The sequence below is a fragment of the Corapipo altera genome, unplaced genomic scaffold, assembly GCF_003945725.1.
Source record: "Corapipo altera isolate COAL_440 unplaced genomic scaffold, ASM394572v1 181b, whole genome shotgun sequence".
In the NCBI taxonomy this organism is placed as follows: Eukaryota; Metazoa; Chordata; class Aves; order Passeriformes; family Pipridae; genus Corapipo; species Corapipo altera.
Genome location: NW_020884963.1, coordinates 775,484 through 798,122, shown reverse-complemented (window position 1 = coordinate 798,122; position 22,639 = coordinate 775,484). Strand labels below are relative to the sequence as shown.

Genomic DNA, 22,639 nt, shown 5'->3' with positions numbered 1-22,639 from the left:
ATGGTGATTCAGTGCTGGGCTCACAGCCTTGACCGACGGGGAAGCAGCAGGATCTTCAATTCTCCGGGTTCCTTTTCCTGATCTTTTTATCTCTTTCTCTCCCCACCCTCCCCCACCAAGCACTGCAACAGTTCCCAGTTCATCCCGTGAATTTGGGAATTAATCCCAGCTGCGACCATATATTACAGTGGTGAGGAGATGCTGCTGCTCAAAAGTGCTTTATGTGGGTTTTTTATTTCTTAAGTTCGACTAACAAACAGTAAATGTATTGAAGAAGTCTGTAGTGAGCTTTTGCTTTCTTTCATCCTGGTGATTCATTTCTGTCTACTGTGTGCTACCAAAGCACTATGGGCCTGAGCCTGTTTCTGTAGGAATTTTGCCAGGAAGTGTAAAGGCAGCAAAAGTTTGTTTTCTCCCAGTTGCTTCACTCGCTGAAGCAACATGAAAAGCTCTGTGCTGCGTTTTTTTTATTTAGGTCAGCAGGATGACAGTTACATTAATTTTGAGGTGTTTTTACCAGGTATGCTAAATTAGATGTAGTAAAACCTCTGAGTCTGTATCCTGAAGTTTTTGAGGTTGTCAGTGTTCTTTTTTTTTATTTTGAATTTCTCCTCTTTGTTGGAATCTGAAGTTACCACTTCAGCTGCATCCGAAGGGCGATGCCTGAACCCACAGCAGGTGAGTAGCCAGTGACTCCCTGCGTGGAACAAGTCACAAAGAATATAAAGACAGAAAAGATGACAAGAGTTTTAGCAAATACAGGACATGGGTTTGCAGGACAACAGGCTTTTCACCCAGATCCTCCTGAAACAACTTGTTTTCTGTAGGACCGACTGGCTTTTGAATAAAACTGGACGGCCAGGATCGAGGTTAAGGAAAAAATCTTATAAAAAGATTTTTAGAGGATTGTGTAGTATTGGATTTCTTGCATTCAAATCAAAGGAAAAGGTTGGCTGCAATGATATAAATCAGTAAATACACCTGTGTTCTTACATGCAGGTTTGTCAGAGTGTGATTAATGCACAGCTCTAGTTGTAATCTATATTTAAACAATAAGTAGGGAAAACAGTTTTGCAATATCTGATGTCTTGGCAGTGCCCCTCCCCAATTTACAGATAGTCTGTAAGGATCCATGAGGATGAGGCCTGGCTCCTCACTATTGCATTTAACACAGAGTTATTCTTCTTGGGAACTTAACCTGACTTTAAATCCAGATGGTTGTACGTTGGAATCAGCAACAGGTTTTAAAATGTGAATGTTTTTTAGTAGTCCCACTTTTCCTAAAAAAACCCTGTACATTGAATAAATGATTTCTGAATGGTCCCACCCATCTTTTCTTTGAGACTGAGTAGAAACCTCAGTCCCAGCACCCAGTTCCTTATTCCATCATCCCAGAAGGAGAGACCTGCTGAAGGATGGTGCACTCTGATTCCAGCACTGCTTGTGTGGAGGGAATATGGAAAATTACAGCTGCAATTATGGTTTCACATTAAATATTCTTCTTTCTAAACCCACCGTGTGAAGCATTAGGCTGTGTTTGAACTGGTGTTGTTAATTGGACCACAGCACTTCAGGTGCATCATCTGCAGAGTCATGGCCCCTGTCATTAGCCTCTCATTAGACACGTTAATTTTTTAAGGCTCATAGTAATTACCTTTTTTCAGAAGTTCCCCATTTTCCGCTGAAGAGAAACCTCTGATCTGCAGGCTGTAATTGTGAATAACCAGGGAGCTGTTGTGAACTCCTTCTTTATAGACTTTCAAAGTGGAAAATGTAGTGGATGGAGGATGAGATCCTGCAGGATGTGATTTGGGAGGAGTGTTCAGGATCTTATTCACTGGAAACCCCATTTGCAGGGGCAGAGAACCTCTGGAATGACATGGAATTTTTGGAGGGACAGAGCAGTTCTGATTAAAATGTGACAAATACAGGTGAGGCTGTTTTTTAGGAGGTACAGCTATACTGGTATGCACAACTACACTGGGATCCACAACTAAGCAAGTCAGTTTGCTTTCCATTTTTTTGGCAGATGTGCTCATCTAACAACATCTGCAGGTACTTAACAAAGTTCTGTACCAACTCATTATCCTTTCTATATGCAGGGATATAAGGCTGACCTAAGTCCTAGGAACAGCAGTTCCTGGATTTCACTGACACGTGGTTGTCCTGCTGGCAAGAACAGTGCACTTCAAAGACTCTGAAATATTTATTTGGTGTATCAAATGCGTTTTCATTACATAAATGAAATAACCATCCCAGTTCTGCTGACCTGGCATGATACAGACATACGGTTTTTCCCATGACAGAGGTCTGTCATGGCATTTTTGGTGTCACCTCAGCCTTCAGCAGGGACCACAGGGTTTGACAAGAAGGCAGGACAAACTGTTAGCAGGAGGGAAAATCTCCATGGAGCCATTAGCCAGTGTGTAGCCTTTTAAATTGTTTGTTAAAAGTGATGCTTGATTTTCTGCTTGTATTGGTGAACTGTTACATAAGTCATCCTTTTTTTCTTTTTTTTTTCTCCCCCAACTGAAATTTTAGTGACCAGGCTTTTCATTTCATTAGAATTACCTCCTTCCATAGCTCCACCTGACTTGTTTTTGTTTAAATTAATTTTTTTTTTTTTGTTCCCTAGCAACTCTAGTTTTTAAGTTCTGAATAGTTTCTGTTCAACGTCTTTCCTAGCCAGTGTTAACTCCCTGGTTTATAAATGACAGCAAGGTTTTACTAAAAAGCGTCGTTCACTAAACTAATTTGTAAAGTCAGCTGAAAAAAATTCTTCTTCTGTTATATCTAGTGCATGTGTGTATATATACACACACTTACCTACATATATATATGGGTGCAACAGTTGTGCTTTGGCAGAGGGGATGTTTTAAACAGTTGTGAAGGTAACCAGTCTGTTTGGACGTTGCTGCACAGGCCCAGAGTAAACCTGGTAGCTTTTTGTTTATTTGAACTTGGAAGAAGCCATGAGAGGATTCCATTAAGACTCAGCAAAGCGAGTAGTTCCATTGAAAGCAATGTGCCAGCCCCAGCTTTGCAGAGATCACTGCCTTTAGTGCCTACTTTTAATATATTTACAGCCTTAGAGTTTCTGCCTGAGAGGCACCACAGAGCCCAGGGTGGTACAGAAGTAGTCAGTGTTTCCAATGTTGGGGATATATATTTTTGGGCAGTTCTGGTTTTGTTGTTTGGTTGGGGTTTTTTTGGTTTAATTTTTTCTTCAAGACTTTCATCCCGGATGCTTCGTTTTTCCATGCCTGGGAAGAGCATGTTTTGCCACCTTGACAGCGTGAAAGGACCCAGCCCCCTGTTTTTTCCTCCCTCTAGGCTCATTTCCCTGTGGTTTGGTAGGATCCACGTTGTCTGGAGTTTGGTGGAAACCAGGGTATTTCCACAAAGAAACTCTTGAAACTTCTCCGTATGTCGCCGTCGCTTCCTTTGGGATTGTCATGTGGCTGCAGTTTTGCAGAGTGGTCTGAAGTGGTTAAACAGCAGAAATTCCGTCTCTTTTCAAGGAATCTCTGTTAGTGTTTATTCCATGGGCTGGTTAGGCCCTGTTTGTAACCTCTCTGAAGCTCAGGCGTCTCCCCTCAAATTACAACACACAGGGTTTTGCTTAATATTCTCCTTGAAGATGAAGTCTGTGCTCACTAAATCAGCCCTTCACAAATGGAATATTTTTTTCACTTCTCGCTGGGTGGGTCCACACACTGAAAAATAGGTCAAGAACAGTAATCTAAATCTACTGCTAATAAATAATTAAAGCTAATGGAATTTGCACAAGATCTGTGAGCTGAAATATTTCCAAAAGTACTGTGGTGTACGTTTTGCTACTGTAAATCAAGATTTTTTATTTATCATTGTTCTAGGTTTGAAACATATCTATAAATGTAACTTTAAAAGATTTTTTTTTTTTGTACAGAGAAAACACTGGCATGTTAGTGTATTGAAATAACTAAAAACATCAGAAAATTGATAAGATCATGATTAATTCTTTAATGATTGGATTTCAAGTAAATACTTCAGCAGCCTTAAGCAATAAGAGGTTTTATATCTCATTAAATCATAGTGTAAATTGAGCAATAAATTGTTTACTCATATGATTTACTTTGCCTTATATTTTAGGAATTAAGTCAGTCATCTGAGCTACTGTATAATACCTGTTTGAACAACTATTGGGGATTTCAGTTTCATCACTTTTAGATTAAAGCAAAGTGGAACTTACTGGAACTAATTAAACATAAAGACTTAAATGTTTCCTTTACTCCACCCCTAGTCACATGGGCCCAGGATTTCTGGTGGAAAAAATTAAATATTCTGTATTTTTTCATAAGAAAAAAGAAATAATATTTAAAACTTGTGTACTGGTAGTTGAGTGAGTGATCCCCACTCGCTCACCCATTTCCCCATAGCAGAGTGAAGCATCTGTGCTCGCTGCTCTCTCTAATTAACCAGCAGAACTGCTTACGACTAATTATAGTTAACTTGCTGATTTGTGTGTTTCGCAGCGACAAGTTGTGTCCTTGAAGTGTGTAATAATCAAACACACCTCAGAAGTTGATGCCAGCGCTCTTCCCAAATCCTTCACGCTCGGCTGCTTTTCACCTCTCCCCCTTCCAGCTGCATTTATGGGAAGGAGGAGCTCAACATTCTGGACATAAAAGCTGTGTGGATGGAGTGTGTGGAGCCCTGGCTGTGAGGGCACATGGATAAACATCCTCCCAGTTGCCAGAAACAGATATCCATCATACCAACACACTGCCTCTGGAGAGAAAGGATCAGCCTGGTTCCCAGTTTTTGGCAGGAGAGTTCCTCTTCAGCCACGCTGTTTTTTCTTTATCGTTGAGTCATGGAATGGTTTGAGTTGGAAGGGACCTTAAAGACCATCTCGTTCCAACCCCTGCCATGGGTGGTAGGGATGTTTTTCACTAGATCAGGTTGCTTCAACCTGGCCTTGGACACTTCCAGGGATGGGAAATGTTAAATGTTGATGAATGACAGGTACCTTCCTGCACAGTCAGTATATATTGGGAGTTGTCTGGAGTTTGTTCTTGGTTGGGTTTTTTCTTTTTCTTCCTTTTCATAAGTTCTCATAAGAAAGTATGTGGAGTCAGGTTGTCCAGCCCTGCTGATTCAGAGCACAGGGCACTTGTTTAGTGCCTTATTCCAACTGGGCAAACAGGGAAGGGAACACGAAAGGGGAAGGCAGCAGGAAAGCCGTAGCATCTCACTGGTGATAAGGCAGCTCAAAAATAGGTTGTGACAGCTGAGCTAATGATGTCACCGATGCTGATACCAGTGGGCTGCTTCTCATGATGATTTCTGTCCCAGACACGGTGACATTCCCCAGCCAATGTGTGTCTCCAGCAGTCGATGTACAGAACAATCCATAGGAAACGTGGTGCACGAGAGAACATTCGCCCAGGTTTGGGGTTTTTGTTTCACAAGGGCATAATACTTGTGTGTGGATGATAAAGGTTGTGTAGGTCAAGCTCAGCCTTGCTGGACTGCTTTATCAAACTGGGGGTCAGAGGGCTCTTGTTGTGACATTTAGAGATAAGCATTTAGGAGGTAAATGAGATGGAGCAGCCTGCAAAGAGATCAGGAGGTGCTCGTGTAGCTTCAGACCTCAAGTAAATTACAGATACAGTGTTGGTAGCCTGAGCATTGATGTGTCCTTTGTACTGTACACAGTGTATTAAGATACAGATAAATAATGCAGTTTAGTTGTCAGAAAGATGCATTTGTTGCCCAGGATTTTAACTTAGATTTATTCTTGGTTTATTTTCCGTGGAGTTATTTTTAATGAGAATGGAAAGGCAGCTAAAAATTATGTGGATTCAGATTTCATTGTGTAGCTACTTGATCAAAATATAAACTCTTTGTTTATACCCTTGTAAAAAGAAAAGGCTATACTGGTTCTCAGCGATCAGATTTCATTCAGATAATGATACAACATCCTAATTCATAGGCTCTACTTCAGATACCGAGTTTGTCTGTGATACAGCCTTTTTCAGAAAACTGCTCTACCCCAGATAAATCATCCAGAGAGAGAGAGAATGCACATATTTAGATGGCACAGAAAAATAGGCTAATAATGGGATTGTATAGGAATACTCAAATATTTCAGTCTGTTTATGTTGATAAATTATAATTTGTTTTAACATTCAGTTGCATGTACCCTTTTCAGCTGTTCTGCTTGGCTGCAGTGGTTTGGTAGCTGTGTGAGGGCTGGAGCTGGATGCTTTTCCTGTTTTGATCACAGCCCAGGCAGTAAAGGCCACCACACTTTAAACAGATAATAAATCATGCGGTGTCCTTGCTAACCAACACTGCAGATTCCCCCGGGTCTGAACTGAACGTCCTTCTTTCTGTTCAATTTAGTGTAAAGAAGAGAAAATTCTATTTGAAGTTAGGGTAATATTTTGAGACAAAGTCTGATGAGGAATTTTTCCAAACTGCCAAAAATAAATCTCCCCAGCAGAGTTGGAGCTGGTGACTCGAGGCATATGTATTCCTGACTTCTGTCTGTTTATTTTTATTTCCCTTTTATTGTGAGCTGTCTAAAGTTTCGATGTTGTTTCGTCAAGGAAGGAATTATACGAGTAGCCTATAAACTCTTTCCAAGGGGGAGGCTGGAAGAGAGGGGTGAAGAGAAAAACTGGTGTGAGAAAGGTGTTCATGCATTTTGTGATGGCTTGTGCCATTTATCCACTCACCTGCCTGAAGTATTTGATTGTGTTCAAAATGCTGGAGCTCGTTCCTCGCAGTTCCTTTCCTAAACCTGTGTGCTCTGTGAAGGTAATGGCAGGGGGATGCTCTGTCTCAATTGTTCAGCTGCAAGAGATTTCAAGTTATTGTGAAGATTTCAAGTTGCCAGAGCATTTTACTCTGTTCAAGTGTGTGCTCTGATGACCAGCGTGTCCTGGGATTGCCCAGCACTGATTGCAGAGGGATAACCAGTGGGACTGAAGCACTTTGAACTGCCTTCTCCTCTAGCAGGAGATGTTTTACCACCACCAAAAGCCTCTGTCTGAATCAAGCACGACAGGTTTTCCCATCATGGCACAAATTTTGCTTGGTAATGTTCTGATGGCTGGGACGAGTGTTTGGCATCCTGAATTAACTAAATGAAGGCTGTGTGGGAGTCAGAGTTTGGAGCTGAAAGCTTTTCTCCCTGTTTGACAGCTTGACCAGCTGTTTTCGTGCCTTTGGGATGCTCCTTGTATTCCTTTCCTCCCCCCTTTTGTCCCTCTTTTCTGTTATAAACAGCCAACAACATCTCTCATTATTCAAGATGAATAGGAGGTGAAGTCCTGACATAGTTTATATAACGAAATAAAAAGTGCTGCAAATCCTGTCTTTCAGAAGTTTGGATGTGTCAGAGGATGCAGTTAAATAGCAGGATCTTGCCATGCAGACAGAGAGGGGCAAGGATTGCATTCTGCTGGCTCTGGATCTGCAATTAGATCTCCTATATTTCTGCTTTCACTTTTGACATCACTTTCATGGCTGGTGCCAAACTAGTCGGTAAATTCAGAGGCAATACCAGGGACAAAAGCCCTAAACCCAGTGATTTCTGACCAGCTGAGATTTGTATTTCAAGAGAAGTTGCTTTGCTTAGATGGTATAATTTTTCCTGATTTTATAAAGGGTGCCAGTATTTGGACTGTAAATCTAATTCTCTGCATGTAATTTTGCTGTGCATTAAAACCTCCCATGCCAGATTTTGGCCTTGAATGTGGACATTTATTTTGCCATCGTGGTTATTGTTACTTTCTTCAATGTCAGCATCATCAGGTTACAAAGAAAACATGTTATAAAACAAGCACAGCCCTCGGGTCTCCCTGAGGAGGCAGGGAGTGGGGAAAAGCTGCTCAACCTGCCAGTTTGCTTTGGTAGAGGTGTAATTTGTAGGTGGTTGTGATATGCAAGGACAGTACCTAACCTTTTCCTTTCCCAAAACAAGCAGCAGGAGATATCAGGAAACGTTCAGGTGACTTGGCTTGGTCTGAGAGCAGAAGCACAGTTCAGTTCAGTGTGAAGAGGGAGCTTAGAAAGCTGCAACATTATCCTTGATGAGGATTAAGCTGTATTTTAGTGCAATAACCATGTCAGAAGTGAAATTTGGCTGATCATTTGTCTTTGATAGCTTCATTTGCCTTTGGCCCCCTAAGCCATTTCTCAGGGAGTGGGAGAACTCCTGATACTCCAGCTCTCTGCATGACTTGTCATTTAAATGACAAAAATCAGTTCTCTCAAAAGCCTACTTTTCCTTCAGGAAAATCAGATTAAATCCAGGGCTGAGAGTGTTTTGGTGAGTGGTTTAATGTCCAGTATGTTACATGACTGTAGATGTAACAGTAAATGCGTTGGAAAAGAGACTTTCCCAACTTTAAGGTCACCTTCTTTTCCAAAAAGCTCAGGGCTTCAACAGACGCTTTTTATAGAGAGAAAATACTTCAAAGACCTCTTTATGATCTCTTGCAGGAGGTTCAGGTAGCTCAGGGACTGTGGCCTGTGTGGAGATAGGAAGGTTCCGTGGTTACAGGAGCACTTGGTGGCTGTCCCAGCTGTGAGTGGTGTTCCCAGAGCCTTGTAGGACTCTGGAGTGATGGGAATGTCCAGAGTCTGACAGAATCTCACCTGGCCCTAAAAATGGGCCTTTAGCACCCGCACTGGGTCTGATCAGCTGAGCCTTGGAAGTCTCCAGGGATGGGAAATTCACCTTCTTCCCAAAGCAGTGCTGCCCTTCTAAATGCAGCACCATGTTACTGGTTTTTACCTCTTCCAGGTTTTTTCCTAGGTGTAAGTTCACCATGAGGTCACTGCTCGTGTCTTGTCAGTGGCAAAGCCAGGAATCCAGCATCTTGGCTGTGCATGAACAACACTGTCCTCTGTAAAGTTGCAGGATTTTATTCTTCAGGTGTGCACGTAAAGAGAATGATGAGAACTCGTGTGAATTAGACCCAAACCAGCTTAAAAGGGGAGCCACAGAGAATTCAATGCACAATAGATATACCTTTTTTTGTCCTAAGTTATCTTGGTTGCTAAGTAAAAATATGCTATAAACCATTAGATTGGTTCTGTGGGCAGTATTTTAATGACTTTTATAGCACTAGGTGTGTTGTGATTTGGAAGAAGAGATTTTGAGTTACAACAAACAATACTGTCGTCTTAAATGTGCTCCAGTTCTCTGATGGCTAAAATCAGAGCACTCCTGAGAAAATAATAAATAGAAATAGAGATTTTACAAAATAGCAGCACTCTTAGTTGAAATGACGGTCCAGAGTCATCTTCCTTTAAGCCTGGCTCCCATCTGTGGGAATTTCCTTGGCATAAGTTCAGAGGTGTAGCTGCTGTGGACGCTGATAGAGGCATTTACTTCTAATCTCATTAATGTTTCAGCTGAATTAGGGGACTGAAGGCATTCAGTGCTTACCCAACATCACCACAGTGTTGATAATTAATACCATTTGCAGCAGATACAGGTGTATGTCAGACTGGGAATTCAGGCCTGTTCAAAGTGAATTCCAGGTACACTCCTGTTTTAATCAGAGCCCCCATAAAATGCGATCAGAATTTAAGCAGCACTTCAGAACCGAAAATAACATCAGGGAAAAACTTGACAACGACCTGTCCTTTCAGATTTTTCTGATGGAATGTCTCGCTTCTCTCTTCCAGGACCTGCGCAAACAGGTAGCTCCGTTACTGAAGAGTTTCCAGGGAGAGGTAAGAGCTTATTTATGCTTCTCATGGTGCTTTTTGTGCTGCTTCACATGAGCCTGGTGTGCTGGTGGTCTGTGAGCGTGGCCAGGTGGGCACAGAGCCCCTGGGCAGGGCAGGGGCTCAGCCCTTTGCATTTTGCTGTGTGCACCTGAAGGGTAAGAGAGATGGAGAGAGACTTTTTGCAAGAGCGTGGAGGGACAGGACAAGGGGGAATGGCTACAAACTGACAGAGAGAGTAGGTTTAAATGAGGTATTAGGAAGAAATTCTTCCCTGTGAGATTGATGAGGTCCTGGCAAGTTGTGGCTGCCCCATCCCTGGAAGTGTTTAAAGCCAGGTTGGATGGAGCTCTGAGCAACCTGGCCTGGTGGAATGTGTCCCTGCCCATGGCAGGGGGGTGGAAAGAGATGACCTTTAAGGTCACTTCCCATCCTTTCTGTGATTCTGTGATACACTGGGTTTTTGCTGGACAACCTAAACTGGCCACACCACTTTGCTCTCAGCAGCCCTCAGCATCTCCTCCCCGTGGCATGACCCAGGTGGCACATCCAGCCCGCTGTGCCTCGCCAACCTCAGGGTTTGAGCTCCTCATGAGTGCAGTGTAATGTACTTACACAACGTGTGAGGGTACTACAAACAGTTCTCACTGCAAACCTTTTCAGCTGTAAAACATTGTGTTTAAGAGGGCTGATGGAAAACCTTAAGTTGGCAGGTGTTTGTTGGAAAACCAACAGAAAGCATTAACAGCTCTGGTGCTGGCTCCGACTTTGATTTCTCTTCACACCACTGAGAGCACACGAGTAGAGTGCTCACGAGTTTCAAAGCCAACTGTTGTTATTTTGAAGTATTTCTATAAGCAGGGGCAGCTGGGCCAGTTAGAGAATTTTCCATTTTTGCTGTGGCCAGCACTGGGGTGCTCACTCACGTGAGGCCAGATGGGAGCCGTGGTACCACCGCTAGGAAAACATCCGGGATGGAGGTTGCAAATTCCATTTGTCCTTATAAAGATCCATGCCTGTGTGGGGTGGTGGAGATATAGGTTTTAGCTTATACTCTTACATATTATAGAGCTGTGCCCCTAAAGTTATCCAGGAAATATGCCCCTAAAGTGTGTTTCCAGGAGTCAGCACAGGGAATTAGGTGCACAACTCCCCTTAGTGAGGCTTGCATTTGTACATCCTGCTGAATCTGTATCCCAGCTAGGCAGTAACTCCTCATTTAAAAGCAGTGTGGTAGTTTTTATTTTACAACCCAGTTTCCCATGTATTGCTAGAAATAAATAAATAAATAAACATGACAGCTTTGTCCTTGATGTGTCTAATAGACATTTGTGAGAACAAAGAATGACTTGTGCGAGTCCGTTTGCCAATGGAAATTTTCACTTTAAAATTGCTCTGAGTGGATTGCAGTGCTTTTAGAACCTTCTCACTTCAGTTTCAAGCTTGCAATGCACTGACTGAAAAGTGCATGTGTGCTTTCAGCACTGTTTTTTATGAAGGGGATGTCTGAGGATCAAATGAGAGGCATAAATCCAAATTTGGCTACAGTGAAGAAGATTTCCCTGTTAGATCTCGCCAGAGACAGCTCCCTGTTCCTGTGTATGGCTCATACACACTCCTCCTCTGTAGTTTTGCTTCACTGATACAAAAATTAAGTTTATTTTGGTACAAATTCAACCTCACAGGAGTAAAATTTGTTGGTAGAAATCCCCTGTTATGTAAACAAAGCACAAATACGTTACAAGATTGTGCTGCTGAATCTCTGAGCTGGTGATTCCAGTCTCCCTAATCTTGACAGGGTTTTAGAAACCTAAAAAACCTGAACTAATTATGATTGACTACATAAATGCACAACATTAAGCTATGAATTGTGGTATTTGATTATAGATGTAATTACTGTATCTTGTTTTGGAGACAAATCAAAATATGAAGGATATTGGTCTGTTCTGCTGAGTTGCATTTTATTGTTTAGGATATAGATCTGGTTTCTGTTTGTTCTTAAGGCTGACTTTCTAAAAGATCAGGAGATGAATGCTCCAGGTATCTCAGGGACAAGCTGTGTTAAGCAAATAGGCTTCTTCCCATTTCAGATCCACTGGAGATGCCTCGATTACCATTTCCCAAGATGGCTTTGCTGGACACCCACCCCCCCAGCCCCATGGGATTGCTTTACAATTGTGTGTTACCTTTTAATTGATATTTGATGTCCTGGGAGAGCTGGCAGAGGGACCTTTTGTCCACACAGTACCTGTGGGATGTCAGCAGGGAGGAGGAAGGAGGAGGAGGGCAAGAGGTGCCCTGCTTTTACTACACAAACATCAGTTTTCAGCCCCAGATTTGTCTCTGGAATTGTTTAAAGCCAAGTTGGATGGGGCTCTGAGGAACCTAGTCTAGTGAAAGGTGTCCCTGTCCATGTCAGGGCACAAAGTTTTCTTTTTTTCCCTTTTTTGCTGGCTTAGTTTCCCACCAGGTTGGTTCAGAGCAGCAGCTCAGTGCAGGGGGGAGACCAGGAGAGGAAAGCCAAGGGCAGGAGCAGAGCAAATGTGTCAGCTCAGGTTGACTTAAACTGTCCTTGAACTGAACCTTGGTGAGCCTGACGTGACTTGGAGAGAGGTGAAGTTAAGCTCAGGTATTTATGTATCCTCCCAAGTGTGATTTATGGGAGCTGCTGGTAAACCTGGGGCCAGCTGACTTTATTTAAACAAATCCACAGGTCACTTTAGCCAATTTTCCTTTTCTTTGAGCATGGAATATTGATACTTCCCCCCATATTTTCCCTTTTGTATAATATGAATTTCTAAATAAACCCCCAGTACAGAACATTCTGTATTCCTTAGTTATTTATCTCATTCATTCAGATAAAAACTGTTTCAGTTATCAAATAGCCAGTTTCCATTAGTAGCTGGAAATAACTTTTTTTGTATAGATCTCATTGTGTTAAGTAACTGGATTTTTTTATGATGAGTTAAAGTAAAAGCATTATAAAATGAAATTTAGCGTACTACAAGTATTAAAATGCATTCCTAGTTCAGCAGGAGACTCTATTAATTCATCACTGGAGAACAGTTTCATTATGGTACTTTTTCCTTATTTAGGATTTTAATGGAAATTTGAATGCAGTTTTCTAATTGAGCAGAATGTTGTGTCTGATTCAAAGCTGATGGTATTGTTCTTTTGATTTTTTTGTGAGTAACTTTCCTGGCTTTCCTGAAAGATTTAAGGTCTGGATAGTGCAAAAAGGCTATTGTGAGAAGACAATTAAAGTCATTAATTTAAGAGTTGTAAAATTCCTGTCACTTCTGTCTTAAATCTATCTTTTTTTTTTTTTTTTCCTTTTTCTTACCATTAACCTGAGGATGCAACTTATTAATGGTTTGCTCACCCTATGCTGGGCTAAATACAGGACAGAATCAGAAAGAGGTTAAAGAGCTTTACCATCCAATCATGAAATGATTATATATAATTTGCAAGGCCCTCCTGCAAGCAGCCATGTGAACAAGCTGTGTTTTGGGTAGGTCACTGTGCTTTACCGTGGGTACATCAGTGCCTGGATATTTGTACATGAAATCTGAAAGGAAGAAAGCAAAAGGAAGTTGATGGTCTTGGGACTGTGTTAATTCAGGGAGCTGAAGTTGTGGTATGGAAATCTAATGTTGGAATCCGTATTTGTGAAGTCATCAGACAGATATTTTAAGGCTGGGAAAGGATTTCCTGAGGTCATTACCATTCTTTTCATGTGGCATAAGAGCACTGTCCAACAGTAATGCAGTAATCCCTCACTTGGGGAACCCTTTAAGGCACAGACTCCGAAACAACACACTGGACTTGATTTCTGTGAAAGCCATTTCTCATGTTCTTCTCACAGAGCAAGTGCTTTTAAGGGTATTGCCATTCTGAGGAGACCCCTCTGGCTCCCCACTTAGCTGAATTGCTCTTTAAACTATTAATTTGGTCAGTGGAGTAATTTAATAATTTTCCATATGCAGACAACAGAAGCTGAAAATCAGTTTGATGTGCTGGAACTCCTAATCATGCCTTTGAAGGAGTACTCTAATAGTGTGTGTGCCTAAACCACTACAGACCTACATTCCTTCTGCATTTTGAAGGAGTTTTCCTGAGCTGATACCTCATATATTTTATTTATTTTTTATTTTGCCCCCTTTAATTTCCTCATGTTAAATTTCCAAACCTAATTAATACAATTTCTTTCCTGTAGGTTCGCTCCATGATGGCTCAATTAGAGTAGCAGTAGAACTGTGGTTCAATATTCAGGCCAGCTTCATAATTGAAAACACATTTTCTTCTCAAAAGCTGCAGCTGGTTTGGTTCTGCTCATGCAGAAAAGGATATAACCTTGCATAACATAGGAAATGAACGGTTGAGAGAGAAGCCAAATTCAATTTCAGTCAGATATTTTGAGGATAAGTCCATGATCTATGGAAGCAAGGGAATGAAAAGTGTGTGTATGTGGAAAGCAGCGTGTTCAGCACTCTATTAATCACGGCCAGCCTGGGTGCTGTTGTGTGCCTTGCGTTAGCACTGATGCTCATACAGAGGCTGGAGAGCAGCCAAGCACTCCAGAAGTTAACCTCTTAAAGACCCTGAGCTGCTTTCTGTTGAATAAATGTAATTTTGTGGTCAGAAATAAATGCTTGTGATGTAGCAGGAGCTTTGAAAACAACAGCGTGGCAAAGCTATTACAAATTGCTCTGTGTTGGGGAAGTCAACAGCATACATCAAAATCCAGCGCTGTGTTTGGGCCCAGAGCTTCCCTGCTTTTCAGTGGAAGTCCTATTAAAACACTGCATTTACCAAAGTGGAGTAAAGTGAATATTTTTGGCAGTTAATTTTCTGTTAATGTCCACTCCACATCTCAGTTCTCTTCCCCAAAGCTGTTGGAGAGGGGAGAGGTCACGGCCTCCTCTTGGGGTAAAGGCAGCTCCACAGCCATTCATTGCTTTGTTTACAGAAGTGTGTAAATGATTATTTATTTATTTTTGGCTGGCTTGATTGCAGTTTAAACAACATCTTTCCTGAGGAAGGTGATTTAAATACACTCCAGCATCTCGAAGGCAGATGCGCTCTCCCTGCCGAGCATGTGGGGCGGCTGCTGCAGGGTCAGAAGCATCCCTGGGAGGGGACACTGAGCTCCAGGTGATGGACAGAACTTAGAGACTCTCAAATACAGTTAGAGCCTCTCCTGTATGACCCTGGGACACTTCTCAGCTGTGGGGATAACGGGCAAAGTCCCAAACATAACACACCCCACCAGAAGCAAGCGACAGGCACCGAGCACCTTCCTGAAGCTCTGGCAGGTTCTTCTCCGTCCCCATCCCATGTGCAGGCAAGTTGTACCGAGACAGCAGGTACTGCCAGGGCGACTTTGGGGAGGATGAGCCCAAATCCTCTGATTTTTATATAACTGACAAAGTGCTGAGTGCCCGTTGGCAGCTGGTGGGCTGTCTGCACGGAGCCCCGCTATGCCGCTGCCACGCGTTCCGAGGAAACGACAACGGTGCTGGGAAACTATTTCTGCAGGATTCCGACAGGCAGCCCCGGTTCAGTTCGCAGGGTCAGGAGCATCTTCTCATCCTTGTGAAAAAAAGAGAGCTTGAAGGGTGCTGGAAGGAATGGGGATAGGAGGGCTGGGCTGGGTGAGGTGTTCTGCTGAGCGTCGTTAGAATCCAGTCCCTGCTTCTCCAAATACAGAATTATCTCTGTATTTATTACAGAATTACTCTGAGGCTCTACACAAATCGGTGTCTGGTCTTGCTTTGTCATAAAAGAGAAGCAAGAGGGTGAGCTCAGTATAAAATACCAGCAAAAGGTTGCATTTTGGTATTTATGTGCAGGTGGGTTTTGCACAAAGGCTGTTAATGTGCTCCTTCTTGCACGGATTCCTCTGACCTAATTTTTTAAAATATCTAAATGAAAGTTTGGATTGTCAATAAGAGAGAGAAGCGATTGTAGGTTCCAGGTCGCTGCTCAGAGGCAGGAGGAGAAGTAAGTGGGCAGGTCAGACCACCCACTCACCTTATGTGAAGCTCCTGGGAAGCTGGAGGTGGTGTGGGATAGCCCAGGCTGCTCTGCCCTCGTAGGAGTTCTGCTTTCTCCCCTTCCTCCCTGCCCCACTTTGCCACACCAGACGTGGCTGGACTGGCAGATGTTCTCCATCCTTATGCTCTTGCAGAACCTCGAGGATCAGAACTGACATCTCTCCCCATTTAGTGACAGAGCAAATGATTTACTGATCTCTTCACTAGAAAGATGTTCTTTGGATTTTGGGGGAAGGATGTGTCCCCTGTTTGCAAGTCATCTCTTTGTTTCAGCTTTTTAGCATTAAGGGAATTCAGCCTGTGCTGACTGAGGAGAGAGGATGGGATGCAAAGTGTAGAACTACAAGGGTAAATAATTATCCATGTGCATGAGGTGCCCCAGCAAACTTGGGCCACCCCAAATCTGGTTTCACACAGGCTTCTTACAGCCCTTTAAGTTCAAGTACCACATGATTTGACTAAACACGAGCACCCACGTTATTGATTACTAATTGGAGTAAAACTTTGCAAATCAACCCTATTTCTTCAGTGTTCCTGCTGCTTGTCTGTGGATCCAGGTGTCCCTGGAGTTACTGATCTGTGGCACCAGAAAACACTGTGAGGGTTTAAATAACGTGTCAGATGGGCTGAGATGTGTCAGAGGGGCTGAGATGCTGGCATTAGCTTGGTGTTCAGGCATATTATTTGTCCTTCACAGACAGCTCTAAGCTTCCATGAAGCCAAGTCCTTATTTCCAGGGCCAGGCTGTCCTTCAGTCTGTTTTACTTCAGCATGAAAAATACCAAAGTCTCCAGTAAAATTCTAACACGTCATTGCATCAGAGTGTATTATATTAACTAATGTAGATATTAACAAAGTCAATCCACTTTCATACTATAAAGACTGATCAATAGAATACTGAGGGAAGGGAATTCTGTAACATTTGGCACTCTGACCCTGCTTTTGCCATCTGTATTTGTCACTCTGCTTTCGTGCTGTACCCGATCCCTGCGGGTGCAGGACTGATGCCGACGGGTGTCCTTGCCCTGGCCTGGGGTGTCCACCTCCTCCCTCCTGCTGAGCCCAGCAAATGCACAGGATGAGTCAGTTCAGTGTGCTGGCATGATGGAAAATAAATTCCTCTCCCTCTTTGCTTAGTTTTTCATCGAGTCACTGAGCTGAATCATGCAACAGCAGCGCCGGGGCTGGAGCTGATGCAAGAGAAGCGGCAGCCGGTGGCCTGAGGCAGGAGGAGGGATCTGGGCTGCTCTGCTCCCCATGGATGGGTTGGGAGCTGGGTGAGAGCAGGAGCTGAGAAACCCGAAATGCAGAGAGAGGGTTGAGGAGGGAGGCACATGGGTTACCCGAGGCTCCAGGAGAGGTCCAGCAGGGAAAGCAGACCCGCCGTGGCCGTGATCCCAGGGCAGGGTGGCAAACGGCACAAGCGATTTAGAGCTGGCAATATCTGGAGGCACATGTTGGGCTGGGCTGTTTAACTGGGCAGGAAGATCAAAGATTGGAAAAGCAATGAGAAGCTGTCCTGTGAGAGCGAGGGAGCGGAGCTTTCCTCGGGGGATGGCAGCATTGTTTGTCTGGGAAAGTCAGGATTTATCTGGGCATGAAAGGAAGGGAAGGTTTTAAGGGTTCAAGGTTGCAGCTGTTTCGCACTGGAGGGAGGCAGAATTGAAAAGTTGAGGGATTTGAGTCCTTCTTAAAGCTCTCTTCTTGACTTGAGGTTAAACCAACAAGGTGGTGAGGCGGGGATGCTCTTCCCAGGCTTTTCCCTGGTATCATACCTGTGTCCCAGCCCAAGCAGCTTTGGTGAAGCAGGTTGGTATTGGATCCACTGTGAAGTCCTTAATTCCGTTCAAGAATTTATAGCCCAGCTAAAATCCACACCATATGCTTTAAGCAGCTGCACAGAAATAATTTTCTTTTTAATTTTGCTTCAAAACTCTTTTTGATTGCAACAAAGCTAAAATGCAGTATTTTTTTTTACTTTTTCTTTTGTCAGTGGCAAAATAAATTAACTGGGTTGGTGAACTGTATATTTTTATTAATTTGAAAAATTATAATGTCATATTTTTATTAATTTATTTATTGATAGATGGATATTAAGAAATTGAAATCAAGCCAGCTGGGTGCTTCCTAATGCACACACACAGGGGGTTGTAGAGCTGTTGTGCTGCACCACCTGAGCAGCTGATGGACAGTTTTATATGAAAGAACAGCCAAGCTCTGTTGTGAAGGCTTCAAAGCAAGACTGGTGCCATTGCATAGCATTAATAACCTTACTATAACCACCATTTGATTCCAAGGCAGCTATTTAAGAATATAGCACAGCTTAAAAGAATGGTGCGTTAATGAGCTGTTATTGTGCTTTTCCTTTGGTTTAATATGTTTCTTCCAATTCTTAATGACATTTTGGTAACTTGAAGTAATTGAAGACAAATGGAAAAACTTCGTGATGCAAAACAATACGAGAGGAGATGTGTAGGGGAAGGGGGATGGGTGTCTCCTTAAGGCATCTATTTATTAAAAATCAGAACAGAAAAACAGCTTCTCTTTTAAGTCATTTATTTTTGTGTGCAGGACAGTGAAAGACGGGTCTTTAATGTTAAGGTGGTTAATGAGAGTGAGGATTACAGCTGAAGAACAATGAGGATAAGTAGACGAGTTGAGGCTACAGAGTTCCTATTTAGCATAGTTGTGTTTGTGGATCTGCAGTTAAAGGAACTGTGAGTAAATCACTGATGCTGGACAGTAATGCTGGACAGACACAGCATTGGGATCCTCTCACACAGGAGTTGTCTTGGGGATTTGAGTTCACCATCCCAAACATTCAGCTTTGTTGAGTGATCCAAGTGGATCCAAGAGGAGCAACACATGTGCCACTCTCATGGTCTGAAATGTGTTAATGTGCTGATATCCGTAAGTTCAGAGAATTTAAGTGTCAGTGCAGGATGTGCTGGCATCTGGCAGCCCAGCTTCCTGGCAAAGAGCTTCATCATCCTGTTTCATCTTTAAATTCAGGAATGCAGCTGTGCAGCCTTTGGTCTGACTGCAGAGGCGGTACCACGTACAGCCCAGAGCATCCCACCTCTGCAGACCTGCACACAGCAGATTTGGGGGGCAGTAGACACCAGGCTTGAATTAATGCTGAAATTTCTTAGTGCATAAAGAGTGACAGATTCCAAACTAAAGCCACAGACTTGGCTTTTACTTGTTTGAACCTGACTGGACGCAGCTGAAACAGGAAGAGATAAAACTGTGTTCAGCACCTTCCCTGACACAGGTGCCAGATTTATGGTGCTTGTGTAAATGTGGAGATGAATCCATGATGATATTCTGATTTTAGCCAGGTGTAGACTGGGACCAAGTGATCCCTGAGCTAGGCTGTCCGTTCTTCCAGGGGAACGTGCCAGGAGTGTGGGGCAACAAGCAGCAAAGCGTGGGAGAAGATCACAGAGATTTTCACAGCAGGGAGATGATTCTGGAGGGGAAGGATGTCACTCAGCCTCCAGGGTGACCTCGAGACCCCAAGCAACAACTCATGAGAGCACTTGACCTGTTAAAACAAGGTGGATAAAGGGAGGAGCACTCTCAGACCGGTGTAGCTCCGGGGTTGTTTTAAAGCTGAGTGAGATGAGGAGGGAGGATTCCTGGTGTCTCAGTTCCGTTATCGCACTGCAGCGCCAGTGGTATTATCAAGACAAATAGTATGCCAAAACTTAAAAGTGAACATATGTTTATGGGGGTGGTGGGGAATACAGAGGTCACTGTTGTTTCTTTCTGCTCGGAGAAGACATAATGGGGCCTGGTTTAGATAAATTAAGATTTGGAGCTGAGCTCGTGTCAAGACAACGCGAGTGTAATTATAAGTTGACTTCTTTCAGGGTCCCTGAAGTTTTTAGAGTCAAATAAAAATGTTCAGCAAGAGTTTTATCATGTAGTTCAACTGTTTAATGTGAGCTGATTGCAGCTCAGCCTTGTTGGCTCCTGAACCAATTTTACTTAGATTTGAAAAATTTTCAGTGAACTTCCAAATGCTTCCATGTCATTTCAGTGCTCTGTTTCCTCTCTTTCTGGACTTCATTTATATTTTGCTATTTTTTATGCATTTTTCATCATCCCATATTTCCTTATTTCCTTACACACCTGGGTGCTGGCATGCTTAATTATTTTTTCATTCCAGTTAAAGCTGTCATGGTGCTTTTTCTAAATTTTATTTTAAGGTATAAAATAGAGGCAATGCTCATTTTTAGTAGAACTTTAAAACAGGCACGTTGATTTATTTTTTTAACAACTAAAACATAAAACCATATTTCTGCCTGGTGGGATTGTTTGGAATTCTGGTTCTGAATTTAGAGGGGGGGAAAAGGTGTAAAATACCTGTGATTTACAAACTGCTTCCTTTGGAAAGTCTCTGATCTCCTTGGAAGATGTTGTTTCAATTCTGGTTTATATTTCCATCACTCTATAACTGGTGAGGACTGAATAAACCATACCTCTTATAATACTTAGGGAGAATATAAGTACAAATGCTCTTTATTAAAATGTGGAAAAACTGTAATAGGCAAACAAATCCATCCTGTTATTTCTCAGAAATGGAAGCATTTTAAACGCTTTGGCTTTCATAAAAGGGGCAAATGAATTTTTCAAAATACAGTACAGAATCAGTGCTGTAATGCTAATTGTATTTAATAATAGTAATTTAAATTTGGCTGCTCTCTGCTGAGCAGCAGCGAGAGAAAATTGTATGTGGGAACATTAAAAGTCCACAAGTGGAACATATGGTGTTCCTTGGCCTTCAGAGTCTGTCTCCACGTACCCAAGAAACAGCTCAACTGCAGAAGCCTCTCTGGTGGTGCCCCTTCCTTCGCACCCGTCCCCGAGCGGTGCCTGACGCTCCCCAGCATCGATTTCCACGTCCCGGGGCCTCCCCGCCTTTGGCACTTTGGTCCGTGGTCTCCTTTCAAACAGGCTTTGTGTGAAAATGTTCCCACCGAATTACTTATGTTCTCATTCCCTAATGAGCATCAGTCCATCTGTGATTGCTTGAATTCAAATTAATAAATGGGTTATTCACGACCATCAATCCCTTGCTCTCCGGCACGTCGCGTGCCCTGGGAGATTCCAGTGCCTTTCCATAGCCTCTCTTGGTAAATTCTGACAGATAAGCATGACCAGCACCTCTTGAGAATTTATATCTGCTCTCCACACCCTCCCCCATTCTGACCTCTGATGCTCGTTTATCACCTTTCAGATACCTTTCTTTTTTTTCTAATTGCTAGCTGCAAATAGGTCAGGTTTCAGCTATGCTACACCTCCACCAACCTCCATAAATGAATCCAGATTTTGGAGGGATGTCAGTGAAATAGGAACTTGGTGAATTTCTCTAAACACAGCCTTGTATTGTGTTACCTGAACTTGTCTCCTTCTAACCTCTCACCGTATCTCCCAAGATTTCCCTGCTGCTGCCAAATGCTGTGTGGACGCTGTCCGTGTCCTTTCTTCCCTCCTTGACCCCTCCCCTCCAAACCTTTTCTTGGTTTGTGCATTGTTCTCCTCTGTGATTTTTACAATTGTCCTTGTTGTTTGGTTTTCTGCCCTTAATCCTGCCCGCAATGATCTCTACAAGTCACTTACGAGCCGTGAGGTTGATCTGTACCCGTCACGTGCTGTCCCGCGCTCCGCTGCACTTGGCCGCGGAATTTAATCATCCACATTGCAGGATTCCCCCTCCCCTCCCTTCCCAAATCCTTCCCTGCTCTTCACAGAGTCATTTTAGTACAAAATAAACAGAAGTGGCACCAAAGCTGACCCCACAGCACCCTCCTGCTTATCTTTCCTCCTCCCTGCGCCGCTTCTGCTCCCTGGCACCCTCCGCTTCCCGTGCCGGAGCGTTGGGCCAGAGCATTGGCAAAGCTCAGCCACACCACAGGTTGGTCACATGCTTTCTAACCCTGCAGATCTCCCTCCTGTACAATAAAATATCAGATACTTTCCTGAAGTACAGATACAGTAAAGTCTGGCCATTGTTCCTGCCTTATCTACCGAATCAGTAATGCAGAGAAAGAATTCAAGGACGTTTTTCAGGCAGGACCTTCCTTTTTTAGGCCCTGGTGACGTCCACACCTTTAAATGGTTCCATAATATTAACTGCTCTTTAAATACACAGAAGAATTGATATCAGGCCTTTGTATCCGTAGTTCTTCAGATCCTTCCTTGCCTATTATTAAAATATGGGAATGCTAATCTCCATGCTTTTGGTTTCCTGATTTGGGTAAGCTGCCGCTGAGCTGTGTCAGGCTTTCCTGTTTCCCTTTCTGTCTCTCTGCTTTGGAGTATTAATTCAATAGATCTGGTCTCGAGTCAGTTTGGTTGCTTATTGTCAATATTTAGTAATAGTAAATCCTCTGTTTTCTACTACAATAGGAAAATATGCGTTTACAAAAAAGAATTGCTGTGGAAGAAGTATTTTATTCTCAGAGCCATTAAGCTGCCTTTCCTTGTAAAATGGAGTTTTAGATGAAAATAACAAAATAATAAAAATAAATTCTTAGATGAGTATTGTGTGTGTTACAGAACACAAAGAGAAGCTGGTCAGAGGAGCCTGGTGTTGGGCCCATGAGTGCAGACAGTACAGACTCCACGGGTCTGTGCCTGAGCTGGGTCACAAAACTTCTTTTGCTTGTAGAAGATTCACAGTTATTTAGTGTTAAGTACCCCAGGGTGCCCATCAAGTTCATCTTTCCATCCTCTCACAGGCTCAGTGGAAATAATAGAAAAATATGTTTCCCACAAAAAAGGCAGAGTGGGACATGAGAAGTGGCCGCGGCTCCATTTTCTGTGTTAGATCTCGCTAAGTG

At 42.9% G+C, this 22,639-nt stretch overlaps 1 protein-coding gene across 7 annotated transcripts in view; it reads left to right on the top strand.

Moving 5' to 3' along the window:
* CUX1 (cut like homeobox 1) overlaps nt 1-22,639 on the top strand; it is a 271,777-nt gene that overhangs the window by 97,434 nt on the left and 151,704 nt on the right. For all 7 annotated transcript variants that reach the window (XM_027664422.1, XM_027664423.1, XM_027664418.1 and 4 more), the window contains exon 3: nt 9,691-9,738. In XM_027664422.1, the coding sequence (XP_027520223.1) occupies nt 9,691-9,738 (48 nt within the window). The remainder of the gene's footprint in view (nt 1-9,690; nt 9,739-22,639) is intronic.